This window comes from Zootoca vivipara, chromosome 1 (assembly GCF_963506605.1).
Source record: "Zootoca vivipara chromosome 1, rZooViv1.1, whole genome shotgun sequence".
In the NCBI taxonomy this organism is placed as follows: domain Eukaryota; kingdom Metazoa; phylum Chordata; class Lepidosauria; order Squamata; family Lacertidae; genus Zootoca; species Zootoca vivipara.
In genome coordinates this window covers 44,442,743-44,465,034 of record NC_083276.1, presented here as the reverse complement: position 1 = coordinate 44,465,034, position 22,292 = coordinate 44,442,743, and the positions used below count along the sequence as shown (strand labels likewise).

At 43.3% G+C, this 22,292-nt stretch overlaps 2 protein-coding genes across 8 annotated transcripts in view; one reads left to right on the top strand and one right to left on the bottom strand.

Annotated features, from left to right (window-relative positions):
• MIDEAS (mitotic deacetylase associated SANT domain protein) overlaps positions 1–9,421 on the bottom strand; it is a 71,892-nt gene extending 62,471 nt beyond the window's left edge. The window contains exon 1 of the mRNA XM_035112647.2: positions 9,144–9,421. The gene's annotated coding sequence lies outside the window, so the exon portion shown is untranslated. The remainder of the gene's footprint in view (positions 1–9,143) is intronic.
• Positions 9,422–12,728: 3,307 nt separating this feature from the next.
• Positions 12,729–22,292, top strand: part of PTGR2 (prostaglandin reductase 2) — a 54,303-nt gene continuing 44,739 nt past the window's right edge. For 2 of the 7 annotated variants that reach the window (XM_060275389.1, XM_035112611.2), the window contains exons 1-2: positions 16,347–18,110; positions 20,868–20,986. In XM_060275389.1, the coding sequence (XP_060131372.1) occupies positions 17,912–18,110; positions 20,868–20,986 (318 nt within the window). In that variant the 5' untranslated portion in view covers positions 16,347–17,911. Of the gene's footprint in view, positions 12,813–12,966; positions 13,085–16,160; positions 16,321–16,344; positions 18,111–20,867; positions 20,987–22,292 lie in introns of those variants that run through there. The other 5 variants (XM_035112594.2, XM_035112622.2, XM_035112631.2 and 2 more) reach the window with 5 other exon arrangements.

Below are 22,292 nucleotides of genomic sequence, written 5' to 3'. Positions count from 1 at the left end.
TTACTGTCAGGAAGTTCTTCCTAATGTTTAGGTGGAATCTTCTTTCTTGTAGCTTGAATCTATAGCTCCGTGTCTGCTTCTCTGGAGCAGCAGAAAACAACCTTTCTCCCTCCTCCATATGATATCCTTTTATATATTTGAACATGGCTATCATATCACCCCTTAACCTTCTCTTCTCCAGGCTAAACATACCCAGCTCCCTAAGCCGTTCCTCATAAGGCATCATTTCCAGGCCTTTGACCATTTTGGTTGCCCTCTTCTGGACACGTTCCAGCTTGTCAGTATCCTTCTTGAACTGTGGTGCCCAGAACTGGACACCGTACTCCAGGTGAGGTCTGACCAGAGCAGAATACAGTGGTACTATTACTTGGGAATGAAGCAGCCCAACCATATAACTGACACACTGCAATGTGGAGTTCCAGCTCTGCAGATGTGGTTTTCACTGGCTATCCATGCCACCAAAGCGATGATACACCAACCAGGCCACCTTGTGCTAGGAAGCAGTAGTAAATAATCAGAGCAGAAGATTGGGTGGGCCTGTGCAAGCAGCTCAAGCATAGCAAACCTTTTAAGCTGTGCTGGCATGATCTGCTTAGGCCGTTTCATACTTTCACTAAAGACAAGAGCAGCAGCAGCACAATGCCTTGATCTAGATGCTATACTCCTATTGATGCAGCCCAGAATTGCATTGGCCTTTTTAGCTGCTGCATCACACTGCTTAATAATCTGTTTAATAATGCCTTCAAACAGAGGCAGCATGTAGTAAAGCAATTTCCAAACCCACTTTGTACAACAACAACAACAACAACAACAACAACAACAACAATGTACTGCTGTTACAGCTGCTGTGCAACTGAAGACCAAATAAGAAGTTTGAATGCTCTCCAATTACATTGACTAGATAGCCCCCCACCCCCCAATATAAATCAACATTATTTATTTAAGGCCGATTCAACTATACCATACTACTCTATTCTAGGAATGGCAAATGTTACTAAAATCTATAAGAGTATTGATGTTACTAAATGTTACCAAAATTTATAAGTATTGACAATCTAATGGCCTGTGGACACATTTGGTTACACTACCGTAATTTTGCCAGGGATGGATGAAATGTTTTCCATTTACTTCGATCTCTGATGTGCTCCAAAAGTAAAGCTGAAGGATAAGTAAGCTGAAAGTGAGCCAAGAATCCATCGAGATGAGGAGTTCCTGACTCACCTCTTTAGCATTTTGAGAAATGTCATGATCCTGTACTTCATGTAATTGTATACGATAGCCATAAAGCAGTACTGTAACAGGAAACCCGTACCTGTGGACCAGGAGTGTCCCCCTCTTATACAACTACACAAATGGCCCATCAGAATCCTACGCCATGTCCTAATTGCATGAGGGGAAGCCAACGTTTTTGGGCCACATTTGCAAACCCAAGCAACTGTCATGGACATCATTTCACACCACAACTATCTTGGCGACCCCTGGGTTACATCTTTATAGCTGGATTCAGTGGAACCAAATAGAAACAAGGCCTGACCCATCACAATTCACCATAACTTAGCAGCCTAAAAACTGGACAAATTTTGTACATAATATACACCCATTAGATCCAATCTCAATGGCTCCCACTCCTCCAACATCACACCAGCCATGTACATTTGGTGCCGGTTCCCCACCAGGCAGCTGCTCCCAACTAGTGTCACAATGCATGTGTGAGCAGGAAAGAGAGGGGAAGAGGAAGAAGGAAGGAAGGAAGGAAGGAAGGAAGGAAGGAAGGAAGGAAGGAAGGAAGGAAGGAAGGAAGGAAGGGTACTTGGGAAGAAGGCTTAGCAGGCCTCCCTACTTAAAAGTTTCTCACAGTTCATCCCCAAGGACAAGCAACCCACTTGTCTACAGCTTTCAGCATGTTGGTAGCGGCAATTGAGTAAGGGTTGGCACCAACCCTTTGAGCTCAGCCCTGGAGCAGTGGGGGCGCCAGGATCTTTGTTGAGCACTGCCTCGCACCAGTGACTTATGGATGAGCCAAAACAGGCAGTCAAGCAAAAGGGTGTGTCTGAAGCTTCCTGTTACAGAATGGCAAGCTCCAAAATATATATATGAAAACAAGCCCTGAGATGCATTTGAACAGAGGTTATTATCCCATTTAACCACCACATCCCTGCTTTTGACATGGAGAGATCTGAAGGCAAGGAGCACCAAGTAGGGAAACCTGATCTTCACACTGCACTACCGGTGCAAGAATGGAACAATTATAATTGAAGTTTGAGCCTGGTCTCCTCTGGTTTAAACCTCCAAGAATACAGACTTTTTCTCTCTCTCCTAAAGGCAGATTGTCTATGAGTCTTGGTTTTAAAATTATTTATGTAAAAATCAACCCAATAGACACATGCTCCCAACTTAAAGGATTTAAGAGCAGCATACAAATACCCAGTCAGACAGTTCACCTAGATGACTAATTCATTATTTTTAAAAGAAAACAATAGCTTCTAGCCCATGCTAGTGAAACCAGAGGAAATACAGTGGTACCTCTGTTTACAAACACAATTGGTTCCGGAAGTCTGTACTTAACCTGAAGCGTACTTAACCTGAAGCGAACTTTCCCATTGAAAGTAATGGAAAGTGGATTAATCCGTTTCAGACAGGTCCGCAGAGTACTTAAACTGAAAATACTCAAACCGAGGCGTACTTAAACCGAGGTTTGACTGTACTGGAAATATGTGGCCAGCATGTTAAGCCCTCAAATGCATCTGAAACACAATAACTGTAACTGTACAGTATCTGACTCTCTTGGGTGGAGAGGGGGCACTCCCACAGTTATATAGCATTACTCAGCAAACACTGCACTTCCAGTCTAGTTTAGGAAGCCTGGCAAAATTTACAGGAGTCAAGCACATCTAGGGCACTGGTTAACTTTGTAACTTTTTTTTTTAAGGAGGTAGCTTTGCACTTAAGCTTTTATGAAAATGGTACCCTCCAACCTAAGGATCTTTTCTGTAACACCCAGAGGTGTTAGTGGCTGGCAGTAATCAAACAAAGTTCATGGAAACCTTCTATATTTCTGTTAAAAGAATTTTAAGGTCTTAGATATATAATAAATGTTCATAAATGTACAAGGCAAGCACGTACATAAAAATATAAACCAATGACTGAAAACAGTACAGAAAAAGTCTTGAAACCATTTTGACTCTCCCAAAACTGACCAAATGCTTCTCTGAAAGGAGGAAGGAAATGGGGGGGAAAAACCCGTCCCTATTGTCTCTGTGCTCACAAATCCTGTCTTAAGGGTACATTTAAGATATGAATGCCAGCAAGTTTGGAAAACTCAGCAATGGCCAGAGGATTGGAGAAGATCAGTCTACATCCCAATTCCAAAGAAGGGCAGTGCCAAAGAATGCTCCAACTACCGCACAATTGCGCTCATTTCACACGCTAGCAAGGTTATGCTTAAAATTCTACAAGGCAGGCTTAGGCAGTATGTGGACCGAGAACTCCTAGAAGTGCAAGCTGGATTTCGAAGGGGCAGAGGAACCAGAGACCAAATAGCAAACATGCGCTGGATTATGGAGAAAGCTAGAGAGTTCCAGAAAAATGTCTACTTCTGCTTCATTGACTATGCAAAAGCCTTTGACTGTGTCGACCACAGCAAACTATGGCAAGTTCTTAAAGAAATGGGAGTGCCTGATCACCTCATCTGTCTCCTGAGAAATCTCTATGTGGGACAAGAAGCTACAGTTAGAACTGGATATGGAACAACTGATTGGTTCAAAATTGGGAAAGGAGTACGACAAGGTTGTATATTGTCTCCCTGCTTATTTAACTTATATGCAGAATTCATCATGCGAAAGGCTGGACTAGATGAATCCCAAGCAGGAATTAAGATTGCCGGAAGAAATATCAACAACCTCAGATATGCAGATGACACAACCTTGATGGCAGAAAGTGAGGAGGAATTAAAGAACCTTTTAATGAGGGTGAAAGAGGAGAGCGCAAAATATGGTCTGAAGCTCAACATCAAAAAAACCAAGATCATGGCCACTGGTCCCATCACCTCCTGGCAAATAGAAGGGGAAGAAATGGAGGCAGTGAGAGATTTTACTTTCTTGGGCTCCTTGATCACTGCAGATGGTGACAGCAGTCACGAAATTAAAAGACGCCTGCTTCTTGGGAGAAAAGCAATGACAAACCTAGACAATATCTTAAAAAGCAGAGACATCACCTTGCCTACAAAGGTCCGTATAGTTAAAGCTATGGTTTTCCCAGTAGTGATGTATGGAAGTGAGAGCTGGACCATAAAGAAGGCTGATCGCCGAAGAATTGATGCTTTTGAATTATGGTGCTGGAGGAGACTCTTGAGAGTCCCATGGACTGCAAGAAGATCAAACCTATCCATTCTTAAGGAAATCAGCCCTGAGTGCTCACTGGAAGGACAGATCGTGAAGCTGAGGCTACAATACTTTGGCCACCTCATGAGAAGAGAAGAATCCTTGGAAAAGACCTTGATGTTGGGAAAGATGGAGGGCACTAGGAGAAGGGGACGACAGAGGACGAGATGGTTGGACAGTGTTCTCAAAGCTACGAACATGAGTTTGACCAAACTGCGGGAGGCAGTGGAAGACAGGAGTGCCTGGCGTGCTCTGGTCCATGGGGTCACGAAGAGTCGGACACGACTAAACGACTAAACAACAACAACAACAAGATATGAATAGGGTGTGAGCCTGTGACCTGGCTCAGGAACTAAGTATTTATCATTGCAAAAGACTGGCCAGGCTCCCCAGGTAATCCAGTCAAATGACCATTAACAGGTAAACTGCCAGACAGGAGTTAAACAAGGTACTCAGATTTCTGCTGTAGACCACCCTTTTCTGTGATGCAGGTATGACGTGTCTGGGGGTGGTGGTTTTGGGCTACACCCCTTCTGTGATGTATGTATGATGCTTCTGGGGGTGGCCTTGGAGGGCAATTTTAAATGTCTATATAAGGGCAGGCACGCTTTTGTTCTGGGTCCTTCTTTTTTCTCCTGTGTTGAGAGCGAACACCCTGTTGCAACAGTAAAAAAAGATCAGGAATATTAGCTTTTTTGCTTCTCAGTATTCTCTGTTATTTTCTCCTACCGATGAAGAACCTCCACAGGACTCTACAAGGGCTCTTGTATACCCCATAAGGGAATAAGGGCAGATTTTGTTTATTACATTTCCAACAGCAAAGGTGTGCAGATTACTTGTTTAGTGGGTCAGCCCTGTTAGCTCCAAATATGTTACCTGTAGTTTCCTGGCTGAATTTCATTAAGATGTCCAACAGTTCTGCTTCTGGAGTGCAATTTTATTCCAGCGTGTTTCACAATCCACATGTTTTGCAACTCTTGAACACGCTTGCCCTTTTGAAGTCCCACCAGGGAAACAGTTCAGATGTATCCCCCCCCTCCTCCAGTTTTCCCAATAGAAGCTTCCACTCGTTCATTTGATTGTTTCTGGGCTGGGGAAGATCCTTGAATGAGAGACTATTGTCCTCCCCACTCCCAGCACACATCAGGATACAGAGCGGGAACAGAATTATTCACTTTCAGATCAACAACTCAACTTGAGCCATTCCTCCCTCTCTGCCTCGAAACCTTTGTTCATTCAGTGTGGTGTAGTGGTCAGAGTGTTCAACTAGGCCATGAAGCTCATTGGGTGACCTTGGGCCAGTCATTGCCTCTTAGCTAACCTACCTCACAGGGTTGTTGTGAGGATGTAATGGGAACTGGGGGGCGGGGCGACTCTATGTCACTCTGAGTTCCTTAGCAAAGGTGAATCCAATACATATTCATATTATTTATTATGTATTATCCAATACATAAAAATACATAAATATGTGAATCCAATACATAAAATTCCTCTAGCTCTCCTTTTAACAGCACTGTGATTTGCAACAATTAGCAGACAATCAACCATGCCATTAAAAACTCTTGATTATTTCTGCTAAAGAGAAAAAGAAAAAGGCTATGCAATGGGTTTTCTAGAGAGCTTGAAACCTTTACTGCAGTCAATGCTGCCATGCTTGGCAAATATGCTAAACTACATTAAGAAGCCCAAAGTGTCGCCACACCACTACAACCCCAGTAGGGGTAAAAGGGTTAATCATGCATGCAGCACATTTCAAATGTTAAGAAACAAAAACCACACATGTAATTTCAACAACTTTCATAACAGTCCTGGAAGGTAGACCTGAATCTTGGAATAATGGCTTGTCTGTGGCCAAGTAATTAGTATGTGGCGAAGACAGCATTAGAACCCAGGACTTGCCAGCTGCTCCTTAAGAGTCGTAGAATTGTAGAGTTGGACCCAAGGTCATCTAGTCCAACCCAACCTCTCTAGTAGGACTCTCCAGGCCACCGCCACCAACCCAGGCACCCATTACTAGCTGTTTTCCACTCTTGTTGGGTATTTTTGCCTGTCTAGAATGTGTTGTTGAACTAAAAAAAAAAAAGTCTCTTGCATCCAATTGCTCTACTCAGTTTTGCCTGTGGCCCATCCCAGCACTGCCCTGCAGCCTCCAGCCCAGAAGGTTGCTTAGAAGGGAATGTGGCACTCAGGATGAGCAAGTTTCCCTACCCCTGGCCTATGCAAACAAAAACTACAGCCACAATAGAAACACATGCTTTACTGCAGGCATCCCCAAACTTCGGCCCTCCAGATGTTTTGGACTACAATTCCCATCTTCCCCGACCATTGGTCCTGCTAGCTAGGGATCATGGGAGTTGTAGGCCAAAACCTCTGGAGGGCTGCAGTTTGGGGATGCCTGCTTTACTGTATTACAATTCACCGTTCCATGCACAGGCACCCTACAGCAAAGCAAGCCCTTCTCAAAGTTCCTATTTTATTTCCCAAGGCTATGCCAATTTCACAGAGGGTGGCAGTGGAGCAGAGCAGGGAATCCATTTTTATATGCACCATGCAAACGCTTTGAGCACTCTGCTTTCAAAGCTTCCTGAAATGTTAGATTTTCTTCCAGGACTGTGTTGTCTTTTTTACTCTAGGGCTTTTATAGGCATATAATTTTCTTGCGCCATTCTTTCTCTTCTCCTTTCCTTTTTTGTCAGTGCAAGTATAACCTTAAATGCACATCTTCCACCTATTATTGGGAAGACTCCAAGGGGGATCATGTACTTGAGGTCAAGCAGGAACTTGGCAGCTACCCAAGGAGCAATTTGTCAGTTCTTTATTTGCAGCGCAAATCTGCCCCTCTAGTAGAGACAGGGTTTTGCACAATCCTCTTCATGTACTCTTATGCAATCACTCCCCAGAATATTAAAATATACTTGTCAGCTATGCTTGTGAGAGCCTCATGGTTTTTATATGATGCAACCAGATAAAACTTTTGATCAGACTCCACGTAATACCCAGAAACCATATTTTCAATAAAGTGCTGAGTGCACTTCGATTGCAGCCACTCATATACCAGCAGTATATTTTTTTTCAAAAGTGAGAGGCATACGGATCAGCTGGCGCGTCAGTTGATCTATAGATCCGAAACATAGAGTGATTAAGTTTCTGTAAAACATTGTATCTTGCATTGACAGTACTGTGGAGCTCACTGAAAGATACCCAGATGCACTGGTAAGGTAGCCGTTGCAATAACAAAAACTTAGAAGCAACTTCCCACGACACAGAGGTAAACAGCCATGTGTGTCTGAACAGCTTGTTCAGATTGCACAATTATCATTTTTGTTTTGCTTTCTTTGCTTTTCTTTCCCCAACACCAACACCTTTTTGCAGAAAACACAGCAAACTGCCTTATACTGAATCAAGCCATTGGTCCACCGAGTTCGGTACGGTGTTTACACTGCCAGTGGCTCATCAGTTATTTCAGATTGGAGTCTCTTCTAGCTGTACCTGGAAATGCTAGGGATTGAACCTGGGGCCTTTGCATTGAAAGCAGGGGCCCTTCTGCTGAGAAACAGCAGCTCCCTTCATCTATCTCAAACCTCAGTAAAACTTTTGTTTTATCCATGCTGATAATACATATCAATACTACATATAATACAATACAATAATACGTATACAATATCACAGCAAGTGAGAGCTCAGGGCAGAATTCAACAGAAACAAAAGCATGTCCAATGTGCAGCCTGCAAGTCTAATACATCCAAAATAAACCTTCATCCAGGCTTATCATAAGACTTGGATTGTGCAAGGCACAGTCACATATGCAAGTGGGTGTTTGGACAGCTTTGTCGACAAACTGCCAAAGTACCCGTCCTTTACAGTTACTGCATGATTAACAGCACACAACATCTGCCAGAAGTGCCCTGCAACAAGCTTTTGTCCTAAAGCTGTCTTTCTGTTCTGTTCTGTTTTATATTTAAAAAAAAACCAGGCCACGACGGTTTAAATCCCAAAGGGTCCTTTGCAGCCCGATGAGACGTCATCATTTGTTGCAAGAAGGCGGGCAAGGCTGCTTCTGTTTCCTCAGCACAGGCTCGTCCCATATTTGGAAGAGCCACTTCGACTCTCTCTCTCTTCCCTCCCCCCCCCCGCCCCCGGTGCGAAGTCAGCAGCAAGGGATCGTCCAACAGGACTCTTTTGTCTGCGGAATAAACTTGAGCCACCAGCGCGGGAGTAAACAAACGAACAAAAATGCAAAACGTGGATTGTTTTTTGTTTTGTTTTTTTAATGCACGGACGGGCGGAGTTGATCCGAGACGAAATATTACCCGCTAAAAGCTTCTTTTGCAGAGCAAAGGGAGACGCTCGCAGGTTCCGGAGAGGAGAAGCGACAGAAGAACTGAGTTAGACCGAAGAGGCTGAACTTCAGGTCCTCCCCCGCAACTCCACCCACCCACCCACCCACACAAAGTTCAGTTGGCTGCTGCTGCAGCTACTGTCACGACTTTTGCACGAGCAACGCCAAGCCGTTTTCCACGCCATCCCAGAAAAACTCCGGATCCCCATTCTGTCTTCTCCACTTCACATCTACCCGAGCCAAACCTAATAATCCACTTGCATATATCTCTCTCTCTCTCTTGGAAGTGGGCGGCGGAGCGGGTTGGAAGTAGCAAGAAAACGAGGAGATCTCCTGCTACACTACCCAGACTATATTAATCCAGGCAGCAAAGGACAAGGAAACAAACATCCAGCGACCAAACCGAGCGCGAAAGTTTTGCTCACCTTCAGTCGCAGAGTGTCTCTGCAATAAGTCCTGCCCTGAGTCAAGTCCGGGACGGAGGAATCCACTGCTAACAAGAAGCCCAAAGAAGAAACGGTGGGGGGGGGGGGGGTGAGGGAAATCCCGCAGGCAACCAAACCTCAACTTTTGAGTGCCTTTCGCTAGGATTCTGGGAAGGCGTCACTTCCTAGCGCGGTAAGTAGCCGAGGGGTGGATGCCAGAGCAGGCCCTTTAAAAGGCAGCTCCTCCCTCCGCTTGCTTCACCCGCCCTGTGCAGCCTCAGCCACAGAGAGGACTGCTGCTGCTGCTCCCCTCCTCCTCCCAAGTATCATCTGAGACTCGGCCCCCCTTTACCCTTCAGGGCGAGGTGCTTGTTTCGAACCCACGACACGTTAAAATGAAAGAAAGAGAGAACGCAGCTTCAGATTCCTATTGCACGCATTTGTAAAGTGAGAGAAAGCTCTGGGATTTCAGTCAGATGTCTCTGGAAAGCTCGCAGGAGCATGGTGGAAACAGGCATCCTGTTGATGGCTTGCGGGGGTGGGGGTGGGTGGGCGGTCCTGGTACTGTCATCACCTTCCAAGAGATGTTCCACTGTGCTTCTGACATCCCCATCTCGAAAATACTAGGCCAGCCTAGGGCCATAGCCTTTAAGAACTAGGAGGGATGGTGTGGGTTGTGGTTAATGTTGTGTGTGCATTGCTTCTCAGATGTGCACTCCCTTGGCAGATCAAAGCCCTCCCCAGCCTCCAGTGAGGCTCTCCTCCACTCTGCAGGAAGGTTGGAGGGGAAAGACAGCATTTCTGCTCCTGCTTCCAAAGCTACTGAAGTTTGGGTAGAAAGGAGAGAGTCCCCTCTCCTGCAAGCCAGTTTCCCCAGTTCAGCATCCTGCTCATTTCTCCTTCCTGTGCCAGAGCCAGCCAATCCAGCCCCAGTCTCAACAGCACTGCAGGGCTCATGACTACTGCCTCCTATAACAGCAATTTTTTTGATGCAGCTGTTTTGTGCAAGGACAGTTCTTTCTGCACAAAAGAGTTGCTGTTGCTTTTCTTTTAAGCACCATGCACAATGTTTTAGCAGCAACCAGTAGAAAGGGCAGGCTGCATCCTTTCCTTGGGACTGATGGAAACAAAGTGGAAGATGTGGCACCCAGTAAAATCTTACCGTGCATGTAAAAAAGGCCAACCTGCATAATGCACGTTAGTGTACCAACAGTCGTGCAATTTTTATTGGCTCCTTCCTTTTACTGGACTATGGGATGGGAAAATCTGCATTTAGTGGGCAGAAATGTGGGGTGCCTCTTGGAAGAGGATGACAATGACATTGTGGGGATACTGAAAGAAAAAGAAAGGATGGGGAGCAGCTTCAAATCCACATTAAACTTCAGTGTATGAATGACCTCCCACTCTAACCCTGTCTTGGAAGTCCCAATTACTTAATGTACACTTATGGTAAGGAACTTGGTGAAAATAACCTCAGCATAGCTATACTTATACTAACACATATATTTTTATTTATTATTAAGAGAAACTGAATACTGTACCTTGTTTCCTACTGCAAATCATGTTAACAGCATTTATTCTTGCATAGCTCCCTTGCAAACAGTCTCTCCATGCTTTACATTTCCCCGTTTAAACCCAACATCAGATTTTTGTTCTTTTCTTTTCATTGCAGCAGCTGTTGTTGCCAGGCTGTCCTCCCTGTTGCTATGATTTGCAAGGCTTGTGTATTTTCCAGTCCATGATTGTCTCAGATGAACATTGTTCATTCCACACGTACACCCCACCTTCAAGTAATACCTTCCATTTTTGAAATAAACAAGAACAGTTTAGCAAACAAAAAGCAGTTTCTGGAAACACAGAATAGTCTGTTCTGGGAGTTACCATTTGTATCCTCATATAACCTCCTCTCTAAAATGTGGGGATGGAGCAGATTGAAAATTAAAGTGCCGTACAATTTGATAATGTCACAGCTGTTAAAACTATTTGAGAAAGACACAGGTGAGGCTGAGAATTGGAGAACAGGTCAGCATCACTCCTTTCTGCAACTTTATACTCTATTGGTGGTACCAACTCCTTTGTTTTTAATTCAGGTAAATAACCCTGCTGAAGGCAATGGTGCAGATGGTTAATTTTAGACTGTGACCTTAATAGTTTTACACGCTTACACACACACACACACAGAGAGAGAGAGAGAGAGAGAGAGAGAGAGAGAGAGAGAGAGAGAGAAAACAACCCCTGCTATAATGGTCAAGTGTTTTTAAAATAATAATAATTATAGTCTTCATTTAACCATAATTTTAACATTTACAACTTTGATTCCTTTCCTCCTCTTTCTGCAGTTCCTTACATTTGTTTTTGTCCTCTCCTGCATGCTTCAAATAGCCTTAACTTATTCAATGTCTCGATCTGTTTACAGTTTGTAAATACTGTACTCAATAAACCATTTCCATTCCTTTCTAAAAAGTTTGTTGTCTTGAGTTCTTATTCTTCCCGTGAGTTTCACCATTTCTGCATACACCATTAGTATCCATTCATCACTATTTACCAGCTTTGCTTTTTATTTTAAATTAAATCACAGCACCATCATGATTAAAGGGATAAAGTGGAATTTGCTTCTGCTGTCCTGATACTAAACACGACCAATCTGCAGCTATGTACTGCGTGTGCCATGTCCAGCCAATTTCTGACCAAAAACAGATTAAGATGGTTGGCAACTAATTCCCAAAATAAGGCCTCCTTCTTCCCACCCAGAAAAGTACCACAAAATAAGTATTGTTGTAAGATGGAGCTAGAAGGGGCCATGAGGGTCATCTAGTCCAACCCCCTGCAATGCAGGAATACACATCTGTCCCATATGGGGATTGAAACTGCACCCTTGGCATTATCAGCACTCCACTCTAACCAACTGAGCTATCCACTGGGCATCTAAAGACTAACGAATTTATTATCACATAAGCCCTTCCAACCCTGCAATTCTGATTCTGTGGCTGTGAAAAATATTCTGAGCTTCTAGAGTTTCACAGCCACAGCACCACCTCAAATTAATTTTATGAATTTTATATTGGTAAGGATACAGTGGAAGCAGAGAGAAAAATGCATGCAGCAGTTGGAGCAAAAAATTAAAAATCCAGTGCCTAATCATACATCAAATTAATACAGTGAACATGGATTCAAAGTACTGTATACTGACTGAGTGTTGTTGGTCTCAATGACACCCTCCTATTACACATCACAGAGGTCAAAGTTCCCAGGTCGGAAAACCTGTCATTCAAACAGGCTGCACCTCTCCTCTTCCCCGATTATAGGCATGCAGACTTGGGAGTCAAATCCTACCCTGTAACCCTGTTACGTGGAACTTACTCTCAAATAAGCTTACCTAGGACTGTAGTTTTAAAAGAAGAACAACAAACACGAAAGTGCCTCTGATCCAAAGCAAGGCAAGGCTGCAATTTCGACTGCTTTATCCATGGAGCAACCATAGATAAGTGGGAGGCTAAAGGGCCGTTGCCCTTTTTAAGTGGGACCGCGGTTCCCTGCATTACCCTTTTAAGAGGCAGGCTAGGCACATATTGGGAAGGTCTCCTCCGGAGGGCTAGTTGCCCTTCGCGCGATTTCTTGGCGATCCGGAGCGCAAAGGACTGACTCGGGCCTGCGTGCATTACCGACAAGGTGATCGGCCGGTTTCTGCCTGGGGGGGTGGGGTAGAGAAACGGGAGGAGGAGGAACCCAGCCCCAGCCCCCTGCAAAGGGCTTTCCCTTTTCTCCTCTCTAGCAGAAGCATTTGCAATGCAGGGACTAGTAGTTACTAGCTTCTCTGGGGAACGGCCATAGCTCAGCAGTAAAATGTTTGCTTTGCCTGCAAAAGGTCCAAGGTTCATTGCCAGGCGTCTCCAGGTAGGCGGAAGCCCTGTCTGAAATCCCGGGATTCGCTGCTAGTCCAGGTACACAATACTCCGCTAGGATGGTGGACCAGTGTTCCGACTCTGTGCAAGACACCTTCTAAAGTTGCCTATGGGACAAGCGTTTAAATAAGTTTCCTTGCAAAACTATTGGGTCCCTCGCCTCGCCTTCTGTGCAGCCTGTCGACAGCCCACGCCCACCTCCCGATCTCTTTTTAGCCGCTGCATGACAAGAGCTGCATGGCAGGCGGAAGTTCAGCAGGTGAAGCCCCCCCCCCCGTTGCATGGTGGTGCGGTGACTGAGCAGTTTCCTTGCCTAAACTTTCCTTTGTGCAGCCATTAAGTTAGCAGGAGCCAGCAAGAAATGAAATGAAAACTCAGATGTGAGCTGCCGCCTCTGGTGCGGTTGACAGTTTGGAAAGTGTTACCAATTCTTGCGTAGGTGATGATTGATGGGGACGAGGGGAGGCATATAGAAACCAAAGGGCGACATGTTGCTTTGTCTGCAAAATAGTAGAATCATAGAATTGGAAGGGACCATCCAACCCTCTGCAATCATTTGCCCAATGTGGGGCTCAAACTCCCAATCCTGAGATTGAGTCACTTGCTCAACAAACTGATTCATCAGAGATTCTCTTGCTGTTGTTGTTCTTGCACATATAAGTCAGGAAAGTAAATTATAGGTTTTGGCGGGACCTATCCTAATATCATATTGGAACTCTGCTCAAAGATGAAAAGTGAATGCCCCTCCCTGGCCCTGCTCCATGTTTTCCTTGAGTTGTCCCCCTGGCCAGAATGTGGCCTTGATCTCTGCCTCTTGCATGGGTAGAGACAGCTGTGTGGGGTGTACAGTGGTAACTCTACTTACAAATGTTTCTACTTACGAATGGAGCTCCGTCCGCCATCTTGGATGCGGTTTAGATAGGATTTTTTCTACTTACAAATTTTTAGATAGGGTTGCTTCGACTTACGAATTTTTTCTCCCAATGCATTCCTATGGGATTCGACTTACAATTTTTTCCGACTTACAAATGTGCGTTCGGAACACATTAAATTCGTAATTAGAGGTACCACTGTATATAGAAACTAGCCTGCTGAACTAAGGACAAAAAGCTTTGTGCTGCCTACATTTGCCTCTGGCCTTGGTATCACTGGCATGTGGACCCTGGAAGGGTCACCAGAGGGGAATGTGGCCCTTGGGCAGAAAAAAGATATTCACCCACACAAGTAATATCTGATGGTTATATGTCACCAGATAGCATTTTCCAGCTGTGTTATTTGCAAAGCCTGTAGAGCAAAGGGCATTCACCCACAGCTTCTCTTACTAATTATTATTATTATTATTATTCATTCAATTTATATCCTGCCTTTCCTCTCGTAGGAGCTCACCGTGGCAAACAGGCCTGCAGTTTTTAAAATGGAAAGAAAACAAAAGTGTTCTAAAACAGTTTAAACATTCTAAAGACGATTACTGTTAGAAACATCTAAAAGCAGTGGCAGTTGAGAACATTATTCCACCCAGTGATTTCAGGGTTTCCAGGAACAGTTTACTTTCTTTTTTTTCTTTTAATGCCTGGGTCTGCAGCAATTCAGAACGTAGTTCCAGTAACATGTCTGCAAGGTCAAGGACCGACCAGAACGTAACAAAATTGTGGCAAGCTTTGAATCCTCCAGATCTCTTCATCAGGCAGGGTGGGGGTGGGAGAGAGAACCTAAAATAAGAAGTGCAAGAATTAGGCTGGCTGTTGTTGCTTGTAGATTTAGATCCAAGACAGTCACTCCCTGAAGTTTAACTGTCGTGATGCATACCTAGGATTCGGGGATAAAAAAGTACAGTAATGGCTGATCCCCATCTCTGGTTTTTAAACCACATGCAAGGGTTCTCCCATAGCTTTTTTAAAATGGTGTGTGCATCTTGCTTTTCCTTTTCCTTTTGCACTTTAAAAAATGGTTATTATTGAATAAAACAAAGCATGTCTAATTACAAACAAATGGATCCCCACCCAAGTCACTTTTCATAATATGTACAGTCAGGGTTGTTGTTGTTATTTTGCTTAAAAAATCTGGGGTGCCAGTACTCAGGTGATGTGGGTGTCAGCACAAAATGGCTGCCCTGTTGAGCAAAACAAGTGTTTCTATACCTTTGTATACATTAGTCATAATGACAAAGTAATAATCCAGCATGTTTTCTGAGTCGATGCACTACTAGGATTTGGAGGCACAGATAAATAAGCTACCCTTCCCTTATGCAAGCAAAAGGAAGTGCCTGAAATTACAAGCTGAAGCTCTTTTCAAGGGCTGCCTCTTGTGCCCTGCGCACTCAGGGAAAGTTCAGAAAATCACAGCGTTTTTCTCGGTATGCACATCCCTTTTGCTTATGTAAGTTTTCCATAAGCTATAGTTTTCCATTTGGTTAGAAATGGGAAACGATGGAAGCAACAGCTTTGAAAACAACTCAGGATATTAAGTCACAATTTATTCATCTAAAGTTGGTTTAATATCATGGCTTGCTCCAGAATTGCTAACCATCATTTCCTAGTTCAGACAAAATGGGAAAGTATAGATCTGGTTTGCTTGCTGGCTCTTGAAGACAGGAACATAACTTAACATTAAGCCAAGATCTGATTGAACACTGTCTCACTCTGTAGGACATGCATGATCCTTGAACTCCATCCCTGTATTTTTGAATCACACTCCCATGTTGCATTATAAGGTTAAAACGGACCCAACTAATTATTTTGTTCACCACCTACTCTAAAATAAGTGTACATCTGTTTTAATGTGATGACTGAACTTTCAATGGAAGAAAATTTCAGCTTTAAAAATGCGCTTAAAAACATATGAAGACTTTCTATAAATAGTGTAATTATTTGCTGATGTTGTCCACAAAGTAAAATCTCAGTTTGCCTTGATAATTCACCATTCTTCTTTCAATATCAGCAGAGATTGTCCTTTGCATTTGATTCTAAAGTGTACTTAAGTGTAATGTACATACTATCTGTTGCTCAGTCCAGCATATCTTAATGTGCAACTGTTATTAGAATTGTGAAAGCTGCTAGTTAGAAATGGGCAGGTGTTTCAACATAATGTAAGGCTGCCCTACGTCTTGATTTTCCAGGGCATGTCCTGCAATTCGCCCCCAGAAACGGCGTCCTGGATCATTTCTGAAATCGGGCCAATGTCCGGGGGTAAAATTGGGCCAAAAATGCCCCACATATGCTCCCAAAAGCTCAACAACTCTGTCCTGATTTTCACTTCTGGAGATACGGCAACCCTAGGTCTGGTTTTTACTTTTTGAAATATGGCAATGCTAACATAATGGGTAGTGTGTATGCCATGGTGTTCTAATTTTAGGATTATGTATCTGCAAAAATAGAGCTTGCATAATCCAAAGGTGAGTGCCCAATCTTTACATAACAACATATCACTTTCAAAGGTTGTGTGGTCTAAATGCTTCATGACACTTTGTATCACTAATGTGATATTTGACTTCACAGTCACCTCTACTCCTCTTTCAAGCGGCTAAGGACTGCAAATGTTTGGAAGGATGTACATGCTGTGCAGCTATACAGAGATTCCAATTTTCATTTCTTAAAAACTGAAGATTTCAGCAGCTCCATTGTTTTCCCAAAATGACAGGTCTTCCAATAAATATCATAAAATAGCATGAATGTCACGGGAATCAGGGTGGGTGTGATCTTTTTTCTACCTGGAACAAGACTGCTACGTAGTTAAACCCATCCAGATCCATAATTTAACAGCAAGAAGACTTTTATCTTATTCAAATCAGCATAATTCACAGGAAAGGATTGTGCTGTTCATGTTGCAGTATCTCTGATGATGATAAAGCCATGCCATTAGTAAGAGTTTGTAGGTGCAGTTCCTCAATCATATTTACAGTATGTCGTTATGGTTAGTTATGTTAATGGTTTATTATTATTATTATTATTATTATTATTATTATTATTATTATGGATTTACTTGTAATTAAGTCTGTTTAGGATTGCGGCTTTTCTACTTGAAGATCTACCAACCAACGTGGGCTCTTCTCTGGTGTTGATGCTGGAAAATGCATTGTCTTTGGCAGAAGCTTTGACTTAATGCCCATTGAAATCCAGCTGCATAGAAAAGCCAGGTTGCAAATGCTTTTCAATGGCTGAGCCTTGGGTTCCTGCCCATTGTCAGAACAGTTTCAGAAGCATATTAAGACAAAGTGCCAGTGTTTATATTAATGTTATTTTTAAAATGGCTTTTGTTTGCATGGTTCTTGCATATTTTAGCAAGCCTAGCTCTTTCCCACTTTGTTCTTTACACCGTGCTTTTCCAATCTGTTCTTCACCTTCTGTGCCTGCTAACATTGTTTCCCATCAACATACTTGCAAGTCCTAGAGGCAGAGAAGAAAGCGCAGCACTTTGCTGGATTTTCCTACCTAAAACGTCTGATAGATGTTTAGCTGTTTGCATTTTCTGTGTCTGTGGGAAGCCAATTAATGTCCAAAGTGATAAATCTAATCCCTCTCTTTGACTTCTTGCATTGGCTTGGTTAGCCCACAACTCTAAGCCATGGTTTGTCTAGCCCAAGTGTGGTTTGTTTGATTATCCAAACCCTGCCCAACAGACTCACCATGGCTTATTTTCTGTCTACAAACTATGATATGAAGCTGTGCCTTGTTTTTGCATTATAAACCTTAGCTTGATTGGATGATGGTTTGGTGTTTTATCTGCACTCAACAGCCTTGTTTAACTAAATGCTTGCCAAGTTACAAAAGCACAAGGCAAGGGCAGCTGGAAAACAAAACAAGCCTTGGTGGAACAAGCTGTAGCTTGTTTGCTTCTCTGTGAGACAACTCATGATTTGCTGAGCAGACCATGGTTAAAAGAAACCTTGGTCTAGTGTTATGTGTGAACACAACCAAAGTCCTCTCATTTATTACCCTAAAGCAGAAGTCTTGTAACCTTATCTGTGTTGAATATCTTTTGCTTTGCAGTGAAACCTACTTCCACCTGTGCAGGATTTTGGCAAGAGGGCTGATGATTATACAAAGAGTGGTGTTGAGCTCACGCCCTGGTATGTTTCTACTTGTTGGAAAAACGATAATGAGATTGGTGTGCTTGCATAATGTGGAAGCCAGGCAGAAAAAATGCAACTAGCAGCCAGATTTCTGCAGAAAGCTTTCGACAGTAGTGCTAAAAAGCCTGTGGTGAAACCTTTTAACGGCCTATGTAAAATCTTCAGAGAGGCATTCACAGCAGGCATTCTTTTTATACCAGAAGTGTGTGTGAAAATTATCTTTGCTGTTGTTGTAAGAATGCAACAGTGTAAGCAATAGGTTTACTAAGAATAGTATCATCTTACAAAGTGTGGTGTGAACTTAAGCTGGTGGTGTTGTAGCAAGAGCTGCACATGCATTAGTAATTCATACCAATAACAGTAGGGAACAATTTAGTACCAGTAACTAGGGATGGGAAAGAAATCCAGTTCAGTCCACCTTTAAAGGCAAACCTGCTTAATTCACGCTTTCTGAAAGGATATGTTAACTGAAACCACAGTCATCCTCTGAAGTCTGCAGGTCTCCAAATTTTGCAATTCACATGCACACAAAAATGCACATATCCATCACATATCCATCAAAATTTGATTTGTAAAAATATGTATAATAGGCTAAACCTGCATGTAAAAATGTGTAAATTAGTATAAATTAGCACTAAAATACTAATGAATTTTCATGAGGACTTTAAAAACAAAAATCACAAGCTGATTTCAAAATGTCATACCTTGGGTTGCGAACGCTGTGGGTTGCGCGTTTTTGGGTTACGGACCCCGCCGAACCCAGAAGTACCAGAACGGGTTACTTCCAGGTTTTGCCACTCATGCATACGCAGAAACGCAAAATGACGTCATGTGCAGAAGCACCAAATTGTGTCACGCGCGTGCTCAGACGTGGCGCTGCGCGTTGCGAATGCTGCGGGTTGCGAACGCGCCTTCAGCACGGATCACGTTTGCAACCCGAGGTATGACTGTATTGGAAAATGGGGAGGAAGAGAATGATTGTACACCACCTTGAGACCCTTGGAAGATAAAACTTGTTTATAAATCTAATAAATAAATGAAATGAAAAAGAAAAATTAAAGTTAAGATTGAAAAATGATAGAGAATCTGAAATTGGCAAATTGGCCTATCCATACGAAGAAGTAATTCTTAACAGTTGATGATTGGCATCTAAGATGGCTGCATATATTCTTCTAGCCAGTTGTTCATTTCTCTTTCCTCTCAAGTTTATAAAGCAGCTGGACATCCTTGCTCTTAAGTTTTCATTATCTTTTCCCAACTTTTTCCATTTATGTCGCTGGCATGTTGGAAAGATACCTTCAAGTAGTCCCCTAGCTCCTGAAATCCTGTTTCTAATTCAGATAAGTCTCAAAAGTTTTTTTCCGGAGCTTGTTTTTATTTATTTATTTATTTATAAATTTCTATAACACTGTTCATTTAAAGAAAAAAGAAATTCAGAGGGCTTTACAACAATTACACATAAAACCACATACGATTAAAAACCATGCACTAAAATCAGGAATCGACTAACTATTGAGGAAATAGGCATTCTTAATTGCCTGCACAAGTCTGACGGAATAGAAAAGTTTGCAGCAGACGATTTGAAAGCTGAAACAGACGGCACCTGCTGAAGCTCCTGTAAGCATAGTTAGAATATCATTGAGCTAAATATGCTTTGTCAGGCCTGGAGTCAGCAGACAGCAATGGCAGGCGGGTGCTGGGGGCCCAGGAGGGCCGACTGCAGCTGATGCTGGCTCAGACGGATCTTCATTGTCGTTGTTTTTTTTTAAGTAGGCCTCAATGCTGAGAGGACAACACAGGCAGCTACAGTTACCATGTTTCTTCTCCCAGTGGCTCAAGGCCTAGAGGAATTTTTTTTGGGGGGGGAATGAAGATAGCGGTGATTGCAGCTATCTGGGCTGGTGCAGTGCTTCTGCTCAGTGGATTGTGGGTAATGCTAAGAGGAGTACTTGGCAGCTGTGGCGCACTTTTGGGGCACCTCTTGCTCCTCAAATCCTTCTCACTGCCCACCCAGTCCGCTCTCTGGTGCTGCCAGGAGGGTGGTACTTAGGGAGGACCTCAGAGGGCCTCCTCAAATCTGTCCCTGGCATATGTATCACACTCAATTCAGAAGTTTTTAGAAATAATAGAGGGCTGCCTGGAGGAAGCAAGCAGCGCAGGCAGGAATAGTGGTGAGATGGAGAAATATACTAGGAGGAAGGGAAGTTGCAGAGTTGAAACATAAGGAGGCAGGGAGGAACTGATAGGGAGATGCCTGGGGGAGGTTTTCACAGGATGAGGCAATAAAGTTTACTGGAGTTCAGTTATTGGTTTGTTTTGAGTCATCTGAGCTCAGGTGTAGATTTAAAAACCTGATTTAGCTGCTCTAGCAGCCCTCCTCAGCTGTTCTGACAACTGCCACTAAACCAGGCATCCCCAAACTGTGGCCCTCCAGATGTTTTGGCCTACAACTCCCATGATCCTTAGCTAACAGGACCAGTGGTCGGGGAAGATGGGAATTGTAGTCCAAAACATCTGGAGGGCCGAAGTTTGGGGATGCCTGGCCTAAACCAATATGTGAGGGACGGGGAACAAGCTTGCTGGGCTTGCCCCTCATTCCCATCCCGCCCCATGCATGGAAGGGTGCCTTCTGAAGTTAGAAATATAACCCTGCTTTCCCCTGGCGCTTACCCAGTTGCTGGAATGCTTGAAGAGGTTGAGCATCTGGCCAAGAGAGAAATGTTGCCATTCAACTTGTAACCTAACTCATTCTAGGTGTCAATGGAGAGCCAGTTGCAGGAAACTTTCGTATGGAGGAAGCCACCCTACCGGATAAAATTGCTGAGGGTCAAGTCAAAGTTCGTACACTTTATCTGTCTGTTGACCCTTATATGGTAAGTGTGTGTGGTAGGTGGTTATGTGGTAAGCATGCAATAAAATTTGGGGCTCACAGGAGCTTAGTTTGCCAGCTGTAGCATTTAATGTGAACAGAATTATTCATATCTCCGTCCAATATTGGCTTATGTACAGTTTCGATTTGGGGGTCTTTTGGCCTGCGTAGATAGCTATGAACTGAGCATGCATGTGCAAGATATGTATGCACATACTTGTCTTTTTTTCCTTGGTGTGGGCCATATCAATTGCCTGAGTGTTTAAAACAATTAGGTGATCATAGTAATCAGGACTGAAAGTAACATAACTTAGGGTTAGGGTTAGCACCTTAAAGACCAACTAAGTTTTTATTTTGGCATGCACACGAAAGCTCATACCAAAATAATAACTTAGGGTTACCATATTTCTAAAAGTGAAAGTCTGGACACAAAAGCTTGGCAAAGTTGTTGATATTTTTTTTGTAAAATCTAAATAATAATGAAAAATGTTTTTGATCTATTAAGGAAATTCACCAAAATCTACACTTCTGACGTGGGTTGCCATACGTCCGGATGCCATATATCTCTGTGTCAGAGAGAGAGAGAGAGAGAGAGAGAGAGAGAGAGAGAGAGAGAGAGAAGAATTTCAGGATCTCACTCTGCTTCTGTCATGAGAATGTGGACATCCCATAGTGTTACATGTATTAGCCAACCATGTGATGTCCCAAGTGTTGTTCATAGCTAGATAGCTTGTCTTTGAAGCCTGCTTGAGTGCTTCCAGTTCTCTTAAGATTCGCTCACTGCTCTACATCACAAATATCGAATTACCAGTTTACCTCAGAACAGGGCCCAGGGTGAGTGGGGAGGAATGGATTCAGAGAAGTAGCTGTGTTTAGGCTATTGTGGGGCTGGGGAACATGCTCCCCTTCAGATGTTGTTGGACTCCAGCTCCTGTCAACCCAGGACTGTTGTCCAGGTTGGCTGGGGCTGATAGGAGCTGGAAGTCCAAGCAAAATCTTAAGAGCCACAGGTTCTATACCCCTGGCTTATTGCAACAAAAAGCGGGGGAAGTATTGTGGCAAAAGGGCTTCCGAGCCTGCTGTTTTCAATGGGGAGGGGGGGAAGCTCCTATTGCTGCCAGTGTAGCCTCTCTGCTCCTCACCTTGAATCAGGATGTGGCGGTTGCAAAGTTCCTGCCCCTCAATTGTCCCCACCCTGTGTGTCTATTTATTTTCATTTTAAAATGGTCTATGCAAGAACTAAAGTTGTGACTAATGTCATGTCTAGTTTGGCCCTTAGTAACCTTATTCTGTAATAATAATAATAATAA